The sequence below is a fragment of the Zeus faber genome (genome assembly GCF_960531495.2).
Source record: "Zeus faber genome assembly, chromosome: 5".
NCBI classification, from domain to species: Eukaryota; Metazoa; Chordata; class Actinopteri; order Zeiformes; family Zeidae; genus Zeus; species Zeus faber.
This window is the reverse complement of record NC_137192.1, coordinates 33,133,122-33,145,743: the sequence shown is the minus strand read 5'-3', so window position 1 is coordinate 33,145,743 and position 12,622 is coordinate 33,133,122. Positions and strand designations below refer to the sequence as shown.

At 48.1% G+C, this 12,622-nt stretch overlaps 1 protein-coding gene across 1 annotated transcript in view; it reads left to right on the top strand.

Moving 5' to 3' along the window:
- The window catches only part of col7a1 (collagen, type VII, alpha 1), a gene marked incomplete at its 5' end in the record, with an annotated part of 58,728 nt that overhangs the window by 32,763 nt on the left and 13,343 nt on the right, over nucleotides 1-12,622 (top strand). The window contains 28 exons of the mRNA XM_080001154.1: nucleotides 772-807; nucleotides 1,079-1,114; nucleotides 1,701-1,805; nucleotides 1,895-1,960; nucleotides 2,475-2,510; nucleotides 2,606-2,641; nucleotides 2,912-2,959; nucleotides 3,077-3,112; nucleotides 3,682-3,798; nucleotides 3,900-4,109; nucleotides 4,195-4,230; nucleotides 4,346-4,390; nucleotides 4,515-4,631; nucleotides 4,855-4,926; nucleotides 5,090-5,134; nucleotides 5,797-5,832; nucleotides 6,586-6,621; nucleotides 7,057-7,101; nucleotides 7,194-7,226; nucleotides 7,383-7,445; nucleotides 7,595-7,630; nucleotides 8,887-8,967; nucleotides 9,175-9,243; nucleotides 10,371-10,406; nucleotides 10,836-10,895; nucleotides 11,005-11,049; nucleotides 11,291-11,326; nucleotides 12,268-12,303. Of these exons, the coding sequence (XP_079857280.1) occupies nucleotides 772-807; nucleotides 1,079-1,114; nucleotides 1,701-1,805; nucleotides 1,895-1,960; nucleotides 2,475-2,510; nucleotides 2,606-2,641; nucleotides 2,912-2,959; nucleotides 3,077-3,112; nucleotides 3,682-3,798; nucleotides 3,900-4,109; nucleotides 4,195-4,230; nucleotides 4,346-4,390; nucleotides 4,515-4,631; nucleotides 4,855-4,926; nucleotides 5,090-5,134; nucleotides 5,797-5,832; nucleotides 6,586-6,621; nucleotides 7,057-7,101; nucleotides 7,194-7,226; nucleotides 7,383-7,445; nucleotides 7,595-7,630; nucleotides 8,887-8,967; nucleotides 9,175-9,243; nucleotides 10,371-10,406; nucleotides 10,836-10,895; nucleotides 11,005-11,049; nucleotides 11,291-11,326; nucleotides 12,268-12,303 (1,653 nt within the window). The remainder of the gene's footprint in view (nucleotides 1-771; nucleotides 808-1,078; nucleotides 1,115-1,700; nucleotides 1,806-1,894; nucleotides 1,961-2,474; nucleotides 2,511-2,605; nucleotides 2,642-2,911; nucleotides 2,960-3,076; nucleotides 3,113-3,681; nucleotides 3,799-3,899; nucleotides 4,110-4,194; nucleotides 4,231-4,345; nucleotides 4,391-4,514; nucleotides 4,632-4,854; nucleotides 4,927-5,089; nucleotides 5,135-5,796; nucleotides 5,833-6,585; nucleotides 6,622-7,056; nucleotides 7,102-7,193; nucleotides 7,227-7,382; nucleotides 7,446-7,594; nucleotides 7,631-8,886; nucleotides 8,968-9,174; nucleotides 9,244-10,370; nucleotides 10,407-10,835; nucleotides 10,896-11,004; nucleotides 11,050-11,290; nucleotides 11,327-12,267; nucleotides 12,304-12,622) is intronic.

The following is a 12,622-nucleotide window of genomic DNA, read 5'->3' as shown; positions in this document are numbered from 1 at the left end:
ATCAAATTTTACACCTGCTCACCTGTGAATGTTAAATATAGTGGAAAATTGCCCTAAATCTTATAAAAAAAAAGAAAATTATAATCTCAACATTGAACTTTGGAAGACGACAAATTCTGTTCACTGTTTTTCACATGAGAGATATAAAAATATTTAGAAACAAACTTAATTGACTTATGTGGCCTGTTATTGAGTAAAATCATATTATAGTGTATATATGCTCTTTCCATGAGTGGGTTTGTCTCCTTCAAAGCACTTCATACACATCAAAATGCATACACAGGACTTAAGTGCATTGCTTTTTTTTATAAGGCTGTGCTTACATCTATCTCTAACTCCTCGAACGTTTAACTTCTGAGTAAACATCAAATGTCACACATTTACTGCTGCTTATTAATGATCATTGAATATAACATGCACACCCTTCATAAATTATGATTGATTGGGATTTAATATCACTGACAGTTATTGGCCAACAATTGGCCGCTTCCTAAAGTAATCCCAAATGAGAACCATCCCATATTTTCTACCCACCCTCCAATCTCTTCCTGGTTCCTGGTAACATTCGCTAATGAGAAGCAGCCTGGCTCATTATTTCAGATTCTGCGGCGTAATGACCGACCAAAGCGACTCCGTAATGGTGCAATCAGGCGACGCAGCAGCAATTTATTTTTAATCGAAATGGCCCAAAATCTCTGCAGATCAGAAACAATTTGGGTGCCGTCCCCTTTCCACTTGTCTTCTCACCACGTGCATCTTTCTGTGTCGCAGGGCGAGGAAGGTGTGCCAGGGGAGGACGGCAGAAAGGTGTGTGTGTGTGTGTGTGTGTGTGTCTGTGTGTGTGTGTGTGTGTGTGTGTGTGTGTGTGTGTGCACTGCATTATCATCTGTTGGCTAAGAGGTTTAGCTGCAGTTTGTTGTGGGAATTGAATAGTATATAAAGTCCAGCACATAATTGATACAGTGCAAATGTATCTATATCTTATATAATAAAAAAAAGTCTATAGCAATGTGAGATATATTCTTCCCCAAACCCTGTTTTACCTTGACACCCTACCACTGTCGTCTTTTATCTGCAGGGTGACAAAGGAGAAGCCGGAGCAGCCGGGAGAGACGTCAGTTCCACCAATCTCCTTCTGATCTGTCTTTTATTTTTATTTTTTCCGTCTCGTTCGTTTGTTACCCTTCGTCTTTCTTTGTGCACATCCTCTCTCTCTCCACCCGCCACCGTCTTCCTCCCTCCTCCGCTGACCCCCCCGTCGTTGACGTTAACGTGTTGCGTGCCGGTGTTGCTCTCTCGCTTCATCCCCTCACCGCGCGCGTGCGGCTGTAGGTTGCTCTGACATTGATATTGCCGTCGCGCCCTCACACTCGCTGCCAAATCAATGGCCCAGTGAGCGGCAGCCATACATTCGCTCGGCTCTAATGATCGGGCTTAGCCTTTAAGGGGGTGCATCTTCTGAGAGGCATCCGGAGGCGCTCCAAATGTCAGAGTGCCGTTTTCATGTGCAAATTCATATTAATTATCTCCAGAACATCAGAGGAGGGCAGGCAGCGGCAGCAGCCACCTGCTTTGATTTTGTAGTTCAGCCTGGAGCACTGGCACCGAGTGAAATACCACAGGGGAGAGCGGATCTCACTTCTACTGTCCGGTGTGTGTGTGTGTGTGTGTGCGCGCGTGCGTGCGTGCGTGCGTCCCAGGGTCGTGATGGGCAGAAAGGAACCTCGGGTCTGGCGGGGCCGGTGGGGCCAGCTGGTGCACCCGGGCCCTCGGGCCCGCCGGGCAACGCGGGTCCTCCTGGACAGGTGAGGTTGACGCGTTTGAATATGGATGCGTGACATAGCCGATGTTATCTCTCCAAACTCCCTTTATCGCGGTTGTGTATCTCTCTCAGGTTGTTTACGTCAAGGGAGCGGCGGCTGCTGCCATCCCGGGCCCTCCAGGGCCTCCTGGAACCCCGGTATGACATACATGGAATTCTGACTATTCAATGACTTCCTGTACATACTCTATACTGCTGTGTAATCATTGCATATTTATTTTTCTCCTGGGTGTGGAAGCGTCGGGGTCTGAAAATTAATTCACAAGCATACATTTCCACTGCTGTGTGTGTGTGTGTGTGTGTGTGTGTGTGTCTGTGTGTGTGTGTGTGTGTGTGTGTGTGTATGTGTGTGTGTGTGTGTTTGTGTGTGTGTGTGTGTGTGTGTAGTTTCATTTTTTTTCACATTGTTTATCTGAAACAAAGGTCACTTGACTTAAACATCCACAAAATATGCCGCAGAGAAAATACAATGCAGTGTTTCCCCTTCCTGTACGCCTCTATGTCAACACACAGTATCATCCCTCAGACAAAAGTAAAAAAAAATACAACAAAAAAAAAGGGGCAAACAAGGCAGTGCGTGTTTACCCTCCACGGCATCACTGCCACAGCCCCTCCGCGGTTGTTAATCATCCCCATCACTCACTCCCTGCAGGGTGTGCCCGGGATCCCTGGAGCCGTGGGAGCCAGAGTGAGTCAATGTTCGTCCTCATGGATCTCTGCTTTCCCCTGATTATCAACCAGTCAGTCTTTCCTTTGACCGTCTGGCTTTTCTCTCCGTTCCAGGGGGACAGAGGCCCCGCCGGCGGCAAAGGTGACATGGTAAGTCAGACGCTATAAAGAGAGGTACAGTGGATAGATAGACAGACAGACAGACAGACAGACAGACAGATAGATAGATGGATGGACGGATGGACGGATGGACGGATGGATGGATGGACGGATGGATAGATAGATAGATAGATAGATAGATAGATAGATAGATAGATAGATAGATAGATAGATAGATAGATAGATAGATGGATATAGAAAGTCCAAAAAAACACCGGCCAGATCACACTCCTCACTGTGATAATCTTGCATGTCTGACAGGGAGACCCAGGGGAGGACGGAGCGCCCGGCAAGCCAGGAACGCCGCTGGTGAGACACAACCCAGCGCTGTCTCATCCGTGGCTGAAAGTCTTTTCCTTTTTTTTTATTTGTATTTTTTTTATCTCCTTTCATTGATCGCGGGTGCTTGTGTCTCCCTCTAATCAGGATGTGCAGAAGGCGCTGGCCGGTTTGGGGATTCTGGTAGGTCGGCTTCACGCGGCGCTGAGCCTCAGCTGGATTACTCTGTCAAAGCCCTGCTTTTAGGGTTTTAATCCCCGATCTTTGGGGTCTTCCGATTTCCGAGCCTCCTCGAAAAGTTCCCATGTATATTTGATGCAAAGATAATCTTTGCTTACAGCGCGTGATGTCCAAGTATTGAAATCACCACAAATACTTACATTGGGGATAAGTCGGGTGCCGTTAACCCTGATAATTAATAATCTAAGAATCACTTCATGGATTCCTGCGGGGGAATCTATCTAACTATCCATTAGACAGCTATTACCGAGCAAAATTTATATATTTTCAGAAATCGTACAGCCGTCTTGGTGTTGCACCAATTCCATTTGTTGTCTACAAATAGTACACAAACTAAATAAAACCCTGCGCCACTTCAGAATCCATTTACAGTGTGTGCCTCGCTGCCTTTTCAGTATCACTTGTGTCCTGTGGATTAAATATTTATTACCGAACGTACGTGAAGCCTGAAATCTCTCAAATGCTTTCGGGGGCATTGAAGCAGTAAGCCTCCGTCTTCCCCCCACGCCCAGGTGTCTGATCTGAAAGCGGTGGTGGAGAGGAAGGATTCACCGCTGATCCAGAAGGCGGAGAAGGGTCAAATAGGAGACAAGGGTGAAACAGGACAAAGAGGACCGCCTGGGCTCGAGGTGTGTGAACCGCAGGAGCGCTTGATGTTACCTTGGTTGCACACTAAATGATTAAACACAACGAAGCACGGACCATGTGAATATCTCTTCCTCCAACTAAGGGCGGTCGCGGCTTTGCCGGAGAGCGGGGTGCGAAGGGAGAACACGGGGAGCGCGGACCCGCAGGGGCGCCCGGACCGCCGGGGAGAGCCATAGGGGAGCGAGGACCTGTGGGACCCCCGGGGCAGGCCGGAGATCCGGGCAAGCCTGGAATACCCGGTGTTCCCGGGAGAGCTGGGGAACTGGGAGAGGCCGGCAGACCGGGAGACAAGGTAGTGAGAAGAGAGTTGGATGTAAACGGAATACTTCCACATGGACCGAGTGGGACTCCGCAACTGTGTGTGGTTATCTTTCCAGGGAGAAAGAGGGGAGAAGGGAGACGGAGGAGAAGCCGTGAGTATTTCAACGTAGTATTTGACTTCCCTTCCTTCCTTTTGAAATTGTGCAGTAAAACGCCTGCTGTACACACCATATACCTTTTCATGTTTAACACAATGTGTTTTTTCAGGGCAAACCAGGCCCGACAGGGGTGTCTGGGCCTCCAGGACAAAAGGTAACTTCTTCCTCATTCCGTCAGTTGGCGTATACAGTATTTTAGCGTTACATACTGTACATATGAGTATAGATAAATAGAGGACACAGTAAGGGAGGTAAAAGCAGTGTCTCTGTGCATGTAGGGAGAATCTGCTGACTCAGTGCTGACTGGCGCCCCCGGAGCCAGAGGCCTTCCAGGTGTGGTGGGCCATAAGGGAGAGCCCGGTCCACCTGGAGCGCAGGGATCCAAAGGTGACAGGGTGAGATTTCATCTGCATATAGTATAATTAATAACAGGTGTGTGTGTGTGTGTGTGTGTGTGTGTGTGTGTGTGTGTGTGTGTGTGTGTGTGTGTGTGTGTGTGTGTGTGTGTGTGTGTGTGTGTGTGTGTGTGTGTGTGTGTGTGTGTGTGTGTGTGCGTGCGTGCGTTTGTGTGTGTTTCATATGCAGATTGCAGACTTTCCACGTGAATGTGTGTTACAGGGTTTTTCGGGGCCGGAGGGCAATAAAGGAGAGAGAGGAGAGGTCGGGGAAAAAGGACGTAATGGGTCACAGGTGAGCTTGCATGCAGGATGTACAGGCACTGAAAGTAACCATGGTTACCATGGTGCTCTGTTCAGGAGCAAATATTGTTCCTCTCCGTTTTGGATCCGAAGCCGTAATAAGTAGAACTCCATGCATTTTGACAAAAACAGCCTTGCGTGATTTATCATTTCAGGGAGCTTCAGGGGAACCGGGTAAACCTGGTCAAGATGGAAAGCCGGTAAGTCGAAGGACGGAAGAGCTTATGGTTCTAAAAAACAGCTTTCAAAAAGTTTTCAAGTGCACAACTGATGTTTGTATAAAATGTTAAGCACAATGTAAAGTGATGTAATGTAATGTAAAGATTTGCACATGTATGTACCACATGGAAGAGAGAGGCGCTCCTGTGCCGCCCTTATTTAACCTTTTCAAAGAGTTCCACCGGCAGGATTCCGGTCCACATCCAGGGCGAGGCCGAGTCGCCAGCCCTCCCTCAGTGACTTCATAGCATTATCCTAACGGGTTCGATTTCAGGGTCAGGGGGTTGGCGGGGGGGTCAGGGTGGGGGGGGCCCGAGCATTTCTTCACACGCTGTGTTCCTTCCCTGCCCGTCGGAGCAGGCTGTGTCTGGGCCTGCTGGTCCTCGAGGCCAACCAGTGAGTAACCCGGTGCCCGGCTCCTCTCCCTTCGCCTCCTCGTCGGACTGAGCCTGCGTCGGCCCCGAGACTGAAAGCGTTTGCAGCCCCACCCCTCCCCCACTAACACCCCTCTGTCTTTCTCACCCCCCTCCCCCGTATGTCTCTATTTTGCCCCCCCCCCGCTCCCCGGTTTGAACGCCGTTTCTTCCGTCCTGCTGTCACCCCCATCCTCTCTTCCCGTCTCTGTATCTTCCCTCCTCTCTAGGGCCTGCCTGGCTTCCCTGGAGTGCTCGGCAGACCGGTAGGTTCTCTGCTGGCTGGCATGGGGGGGGGGGGGGGGGGGTTTGAAGGAGTTGTCACAGTGTTGCACGAGCGACAGGGATCCCACTAACGGCCGAGGTAAACAAACGACAAATCCGAACGCACGTGCGGTCGTCTGCTTCTCCGCCCTCCCTCCAGGCCGACGTCTAAAGCACCGCTCCCCGTCCGTTTGGGGTTTTTTTTTTTGGAGGGGATCCTTTGCCGAGCCAGATGGGGGAGAGGAGTCGAATGGGTTGAATTTTTTTTACGCCGGAAATTTGCCGGCCCCAGATTAAATTGACGCCTTGGTGAAGGGAATATTAACGCTGCCGCACTCGGAGGCGACACTGTCGTGCCGATGAGCCCGAGTCGACTTATTGTTGCACGGGGCTGTTGTTGCTTCATCCCCCCTCAGAGCGTTTACTTCTACTGTGCTCCTGGCTTTTTTTTTCCATTCGTTTCTTATTGTGCTTGGATTGGTGCTTGTACAGTATATGCCTTTTGAACAGGGGCTTATGTCAATTTGTCACCTAGTGACGTGACTATTTTTGTCAAATGCTGTCAAAATTTGCATTGTTTAATGTCAGTGATCGACGGCATGTGAGCCATAATCTATATGAAAAAAAAAAACAGATTTATATGTAAATATGTTCCGGATTTAAAATCTGTCGGTGGAGGTTTACTTTGCCTGCGTGCCGTGATTGTTGGTGTTTGACGATGTGAATATAGCAGAGCTTCTTATTACTATCCGCAGGGAAACCCGGGCGAGCCTGGTATTAGAGGGCCAACTGTAAGCAACACACACACACACACACACACACACACACACACACACACACACACAAACACACACACACATAAACACACACACACACACACAGATACTGGCGTAGGTGGTTTGGAGTCATCCAGAAAAAAACATTTTAAAACAAGATAGTTGGGATTATGTAGCTTTAAAACAGCAGTATGCACCGTGAGGAAATGCATACACAACATCTGAAACAGAATTAAAGCTTCTTTTTTTTTAATGAGGACACTAAATTGTGAGGACAAAATGAGTCGATTAATTTGGAAAACTAAATGTCGAACCCGTGATCCCAATGTTCGAATAATGCAGGTGGGTGTTTGAACCCAAAACAGGCACACGCAAACGCACGCACACACACACACACACACAAACACACAAACACACTACACAACTGATAGTCTTTGGTTCTTCACTCAGGGCCCCATTGGCACCAACGGGCCCCCAGGTCCAGCTGGCATAAAGGTGAACAGACTCCCTTTTTTACACCTCATTTAATGAACACCGGCATGTTTTGGTTTGCGTCTGACGGTCCTTATGCTAAAATGTCACTGCAGGGCAACCAGGGAGAGCCGGGGGTTGGTGTCCAGGTAAGGGCGTTGCCATATTAGATCTTCCCCGAGAAAGGGCGGCTATTTTAATGAGATCGCTGACATTTTATTTTACCGTCTAGCAAATACCATTCTACAACAGAACACACAAAACAATATGTCGTTGTCAAACAGCCGTGAGCTCCTCTCTTGCAGGGTCCGCCCGGTGCCCAGGGAAGCACGGGGCTCCCAGGACCGGTAGGCCCCCCAGGAGCCATTGTAAGTCGCAGTAAATCATACCACTGTAGCAACTTTCTCAGGATAAACTGCTTTTTTCCCTCACCTGCTTGAGAAATTCTGTGAAATTCTGGTGGGGAGTTCCCACTGTGATCCCTCATACGACGGCCTGTGTTTCTCTCACCACCCAGGGACCTCAGGGCCCCCCAGGACTGTCGGGGCAGGTGGTGAGTACAGCGTGACTTAAAATAATTATTCATAAACAGAATGTGACAAAATCCAAAGTTTTACAATCGATTTAATAAAAAACAGGAAAACATGTCAGTATGCACCGATCAGCCACAACATTAAAACCACCACCAATAACCACTCATATTGTGTAGCTCCCCCTCGTGCCGCCAAAACAGCTGTGACCCGTGGAGGCATGGACTCCACTAGACCTCTGAAGGTGTCCTGTGGTACATGGTACCAAGACGTTAGCAGCAGATCCTTTAAGTCCTGGAAGTTGCGAGGTGGGGCCCACATGGATCGGACTTGTTGTTCCAGCACATCCCACAGATGCTCCATCGGATCGGCCCCTAACCCCCCCCATCCACATGATTTAGAAGAAAACGTGATTCACCAGACCGGGCCACCTCCTTCCAATGCTCCATGGTCCAGTTCTGACGCTCACGTGTCCATTGTAGGAGCTTTCAGAGGTGGACAGGGGTCAGCATGGACACTCTGACCGCTCTGTGGCTACACAGCCCCATACACATCAAGCTGTGATGCACTGTGTGTTCTGACACCTTTCTATCATAGCAGCATTAACTTTTTCACCTATTTGTGCTTCAGTAGCTCTTCTGTGGGATCGAACCAGACGGGCTAGACTTCACTCCCCACGTGCATCAATGAGCCTTGGGCGCCCATGACCCTGGCACCGGTTCACGGGTTGTCCTTCCTTGGACCACTTTTGGTGGGTACTAACCACTGCATACTGAACACCCCACAAGACCTGCTGCTTTGGAGATGCTCTGACCCAGCCGTCTAACATCACAATGTGGTCCTTGTCAAAGTGGCTCAGATCCTTATGCTTGTCCATTTTTTCTGCTCCCAACACATCAACTTCAAGAACTGACTGTTCACTAGCTGCCTCATACATCCCACCCCTTGACAGGAGCCATTGGAAGAAGATGAGCAATTTTATTCATTTCACCTGTCAGTGGTTTTAATGGTGTGGCTTGATATATTATTTATGTAAGTGCTCTCTCAGGTACTGGAGGCTTTCTGAAGTGACTTTGTGCTTTGCCATATTTATGCATGTACTCTTTTAATTTGAAAGGGTGTTCTTCAGTCAGGCTGTTCAGGTTCCCATTCAAACATTACGTTTCTTGCAACCTTTTCTATGGCAGATTTTCTCACAAGATTTTGGCCGCACCCTGTTTCAGCCTACCCTTATTTATAGAAATGTCACCTCTACAGAGTGGTATGCCTCATTTCACAGGGGGAAGGGGGGAAACCAGGAGTTCCAGGCAGGGACGGTTTGCCCGGAAAAGAGGGAATCCCAGGATTACCTGGGAAACAGGTGCGTGCCTTAGTTTATGTGCCTTTGTTTCTGTCTTTGTTTCTGTCCGTACATATTTCTCTTCCACTGTATGTTTTTGTATTTGAGCGTGTATCTGATCCTCAACTACACCGTGAGTCACATTATGAGCCACCATAATATACTGTATATTCAATAATCCATCACATAAGTCCCCTTCACATCAGACATCTTTACCTTGTTCTGAAGGGCATCTCTGGACCTCCAGGACTAGCCGGCCTAAAGGGTGAGCAAGGAGACAGTGGGCTTCCTGGAAAGGTGAGCTCATGGGCTTGGAGATATGCAATTACAGTGTGTGTGTGTATGTTTTGGGGGGGGGTGTTTGGTGTGGGTGTGTGTTTTGGTGTGGGTGTTTTGGTGTTTGTGTGTGTGTGGTGTGTTTTGTGTGGGTGTTTTGGAGTGATTGTGTGTGTGTGTGTGTGTGTGTGTGTGTGTGTGTGTGTGTGTGTGTGTGTGTGTGTGTGTGTGTGTGTGTGTGTGTGTGTGTGTGTGTGTGTGTGTGTGTGTGGGCGGGGGGGGGGATTTGGTGTGTGTGCAAAATTGACTGATTATTTATTTACATGACACAGCTGCAGATGAAAACCCTTTTTTTGGCATGGCTGCAGCTTACTTCTTTTCATCGTAATGCTAAAGCTAAAAGGTACAATGTTTACAGATAGTCCTTTTAAGTGGCCTGTCCATCCGTCCATCCATCCATCCATCCATCCTTCCTTCCATCCACCCATACATCCAAGTTCAACAGATTATCCATCCATATATCATCCGTCTATCCCACTTTCCATCAATCCGTCATCTATCCACTCATCTATCCAGCCATCCACCCATCCGTATGTCATCCAACCATCCATCGCTATCCATCCATCAACCCTTCCAAGCTGACACCCGTCCCTCCATTATACTGCATTGCATGCTATTTTGTTGTTGCCTCCTTCCGCTCATTGTTTCTATCTTTGAAGATTTCCTCCTTATCTCCTGAGACAATGCTGTCTGCCCTGGGGATCAGTCTGACACAATCCTACATGGTGCTAATAGTGCTTATCTGTTAGTAATATGAATAATAAAGGTAAAATATACCTTGATAGAGATACTGTGAAACAAAACAAAAAAATGCAGGCCTTATACAACCTTTGTAGCCTTGACAGCTCATAACCCTTGGAGACAGGTGCGTAGGTTATTATGGATGAATGCTGGATTACACCTCAGTTTCCCTCCCTGGGATGAATTATCTGCTTATTTAATATGCTTTAGTTGAAAGACTGAACAGACTATCTGAAGGTCGTTGATAGTTCGAGAGTTGAACATAGTTGTGGCTCTAAATAAATTATATTTCTGGAGCAATGATCAGGCAATGACTGCTAGTTTCTCCCTCATCTCTTCTCTTACAGGCTGTTCCTGGGCCCCCCGGACCCAGAGGAGAACGGGTGAGTCACTGTCATGAATGTAGATATATTTGTTTTCTTTCATCTTTCTAACTTTCCTTTTTCACGCTCTCCACCTGAGGATTCTGTGATATTCCAGTCTAGTTTCGCCACCTGCAGCAGGCGGTTTGCACGCCCTGAAAAGGAGAATCCCCCTTTGGTCTCGAGACTTCATCAAAAGGAGACACGTTCACACCCGAATCTATAAATAATAAATCTATTGATGTAGAGCAACACAGAATCGTTTATTGGGAATGACAATTGACTGAGCGGATCGGCGGTCACGATTTAAATTTTTTCTCCAGATGGCGGAGCGTGAATGAGGTCTATATGTCAAACTGTGCTCCGCTTGGCGTAAAACAAGGAATGCGCACCATAGCCGAAAGAGTGTTATTTGTGCCGATATCAAAATGGGGGCTGTGATCTCTACAGGGTCTCCCCGGTCCAACGCTTCCCGGGACGGTGGGAGAACACGGTCCGCCTGGCCTGAGGGTGAGGTTGATCAGACAGGCAGCGCTCGAAGCCTCGTCCGCAGCGTAGATAAGCTTCGATGTCCTGTGACCTGTTTCAATAACGTTGTTGGATTATGACCGTTATTCAGGGCGAGAGAGGAGACAAAGGGACCGCCGGGAGCAAAGGAGAAAGAGTGAGTAACATGGTGCAACAACAGGTTAACCGCTGCGTCGTGGTGACTTTGTGTAGATGGATGTGTAAATGGGTCAATTCGATAAAAAATTATTTAAATAATAATTAGTGGCTTAAAAGTCTTAAAATGTCAGGTGTATTGGCTCTGTGTTGGCTGCACTGTTTTTGCTGCTGTAACGCCCAGCATTAATGTGAATGCTATCTTATCCGATGACAGCATTCTGTCTTTTTTCTTGGAGCAGGGTGTTGCCGGGGAGGCTGGGGAACCTGGAGAAGACGTGAGTACCCATTCCATTTAAACACCAAGCTGTTTGGCTATACAGTATGCCTGCTGTGTTGAGTGAAATACATACCAGCGCCTTCCGGCTGCTGTTTACCCTCCCGATCAGATAAAGAGGAAGCCTTCCTTTCCGCTTGCCCTCCAGCCCCATCACCCGCGGGGTGGAGAACATGGTCGGTTGGAGGTGCTGGCTTAGAGAGCAGCCTGTCTTCCATTCCGGCGCCTATCTATCTCGTCATGTTTCAATGGATACCGTCGTGTTTATCTGTGCTTTACACACGTATTCGATCCGAGTGCCGTCAGTCTCCTGAGGCTGCGGTAGGCACTGGCTTCCTCCCTCACACCCTCACACGGAACTTTTATGCTCGTCCCACACTCAGACCCTTTGAAGCTCCCTCACCGCCCAACTATGACCGCTTGTTTTTTTTTGTTTTTCAAGGAACACTTTGCATTGAAAACCCTCTTAATCCCTGAGCTGAGAAAGCCTTGTTAACCGGCGTGACAGCCAAGGCCTCTGCAAAGAGTACGTGTGTGTGTGTGTGTGTGTGTGTGTGTGTGTGTGTGTGTGTGTGTGTGTGTGTGTGTGTGTGTGTGTGTGTGTGTGTGTGTGTGTGTGTGTGTGTGTGTGTGTGTGTGTGTGTGTGTGTGTGTGTGTGTGTGTGTGTGTGGCTTGTCACTCCAATTTCCTTTCAACACTCCCTTTCCTCTATTTTTTTCCACTTAGCCTAAAGATTTAAAATCCTATTTTAGAGGCGGTATTAATGCGAGAGGGAGCTTCACCTTGAGCCGGAAACCTCTCACATCCCAAGGACTGCGAATAGACCACATTTTAATTGACTATATAATGATTTGAAAGTCATTTTGAAATCCCCGTTAGCCACGACATGCAGATATCAAAGCTCTGTTCAGCGCTGCCTCTCTCCTCTGTCCGTTGCGCAGGGTTCTCAAGGACCATCTGGGCCTAAAGGAGACAAGGTGAGCCCATCATGGTCGTTGTGCTATTCATGCAAGATAATGCTTTGTCTTTGTCTCCATGGAATGCCCCAAAAACTCAGAAGGGATTTCTAGGATGGGATAAAGCAATCAAATGAATTTGGGCTTTTGTTTGATGTTTTAATTCTCCTTTGACGTGTCAGTCGTTGAATCTCCAATGACAAGTTTGCCACAGCTACTAAGTCGTGACCTTGGATGGGGGATGGGGTCCCCCTCCATTGTCCCCCACCGCAGGGTATTCCGAGTCACTGAAATACTTCTGCATGTACCCTCATCTTTTGCTGGGGCAACAACGTGCCTG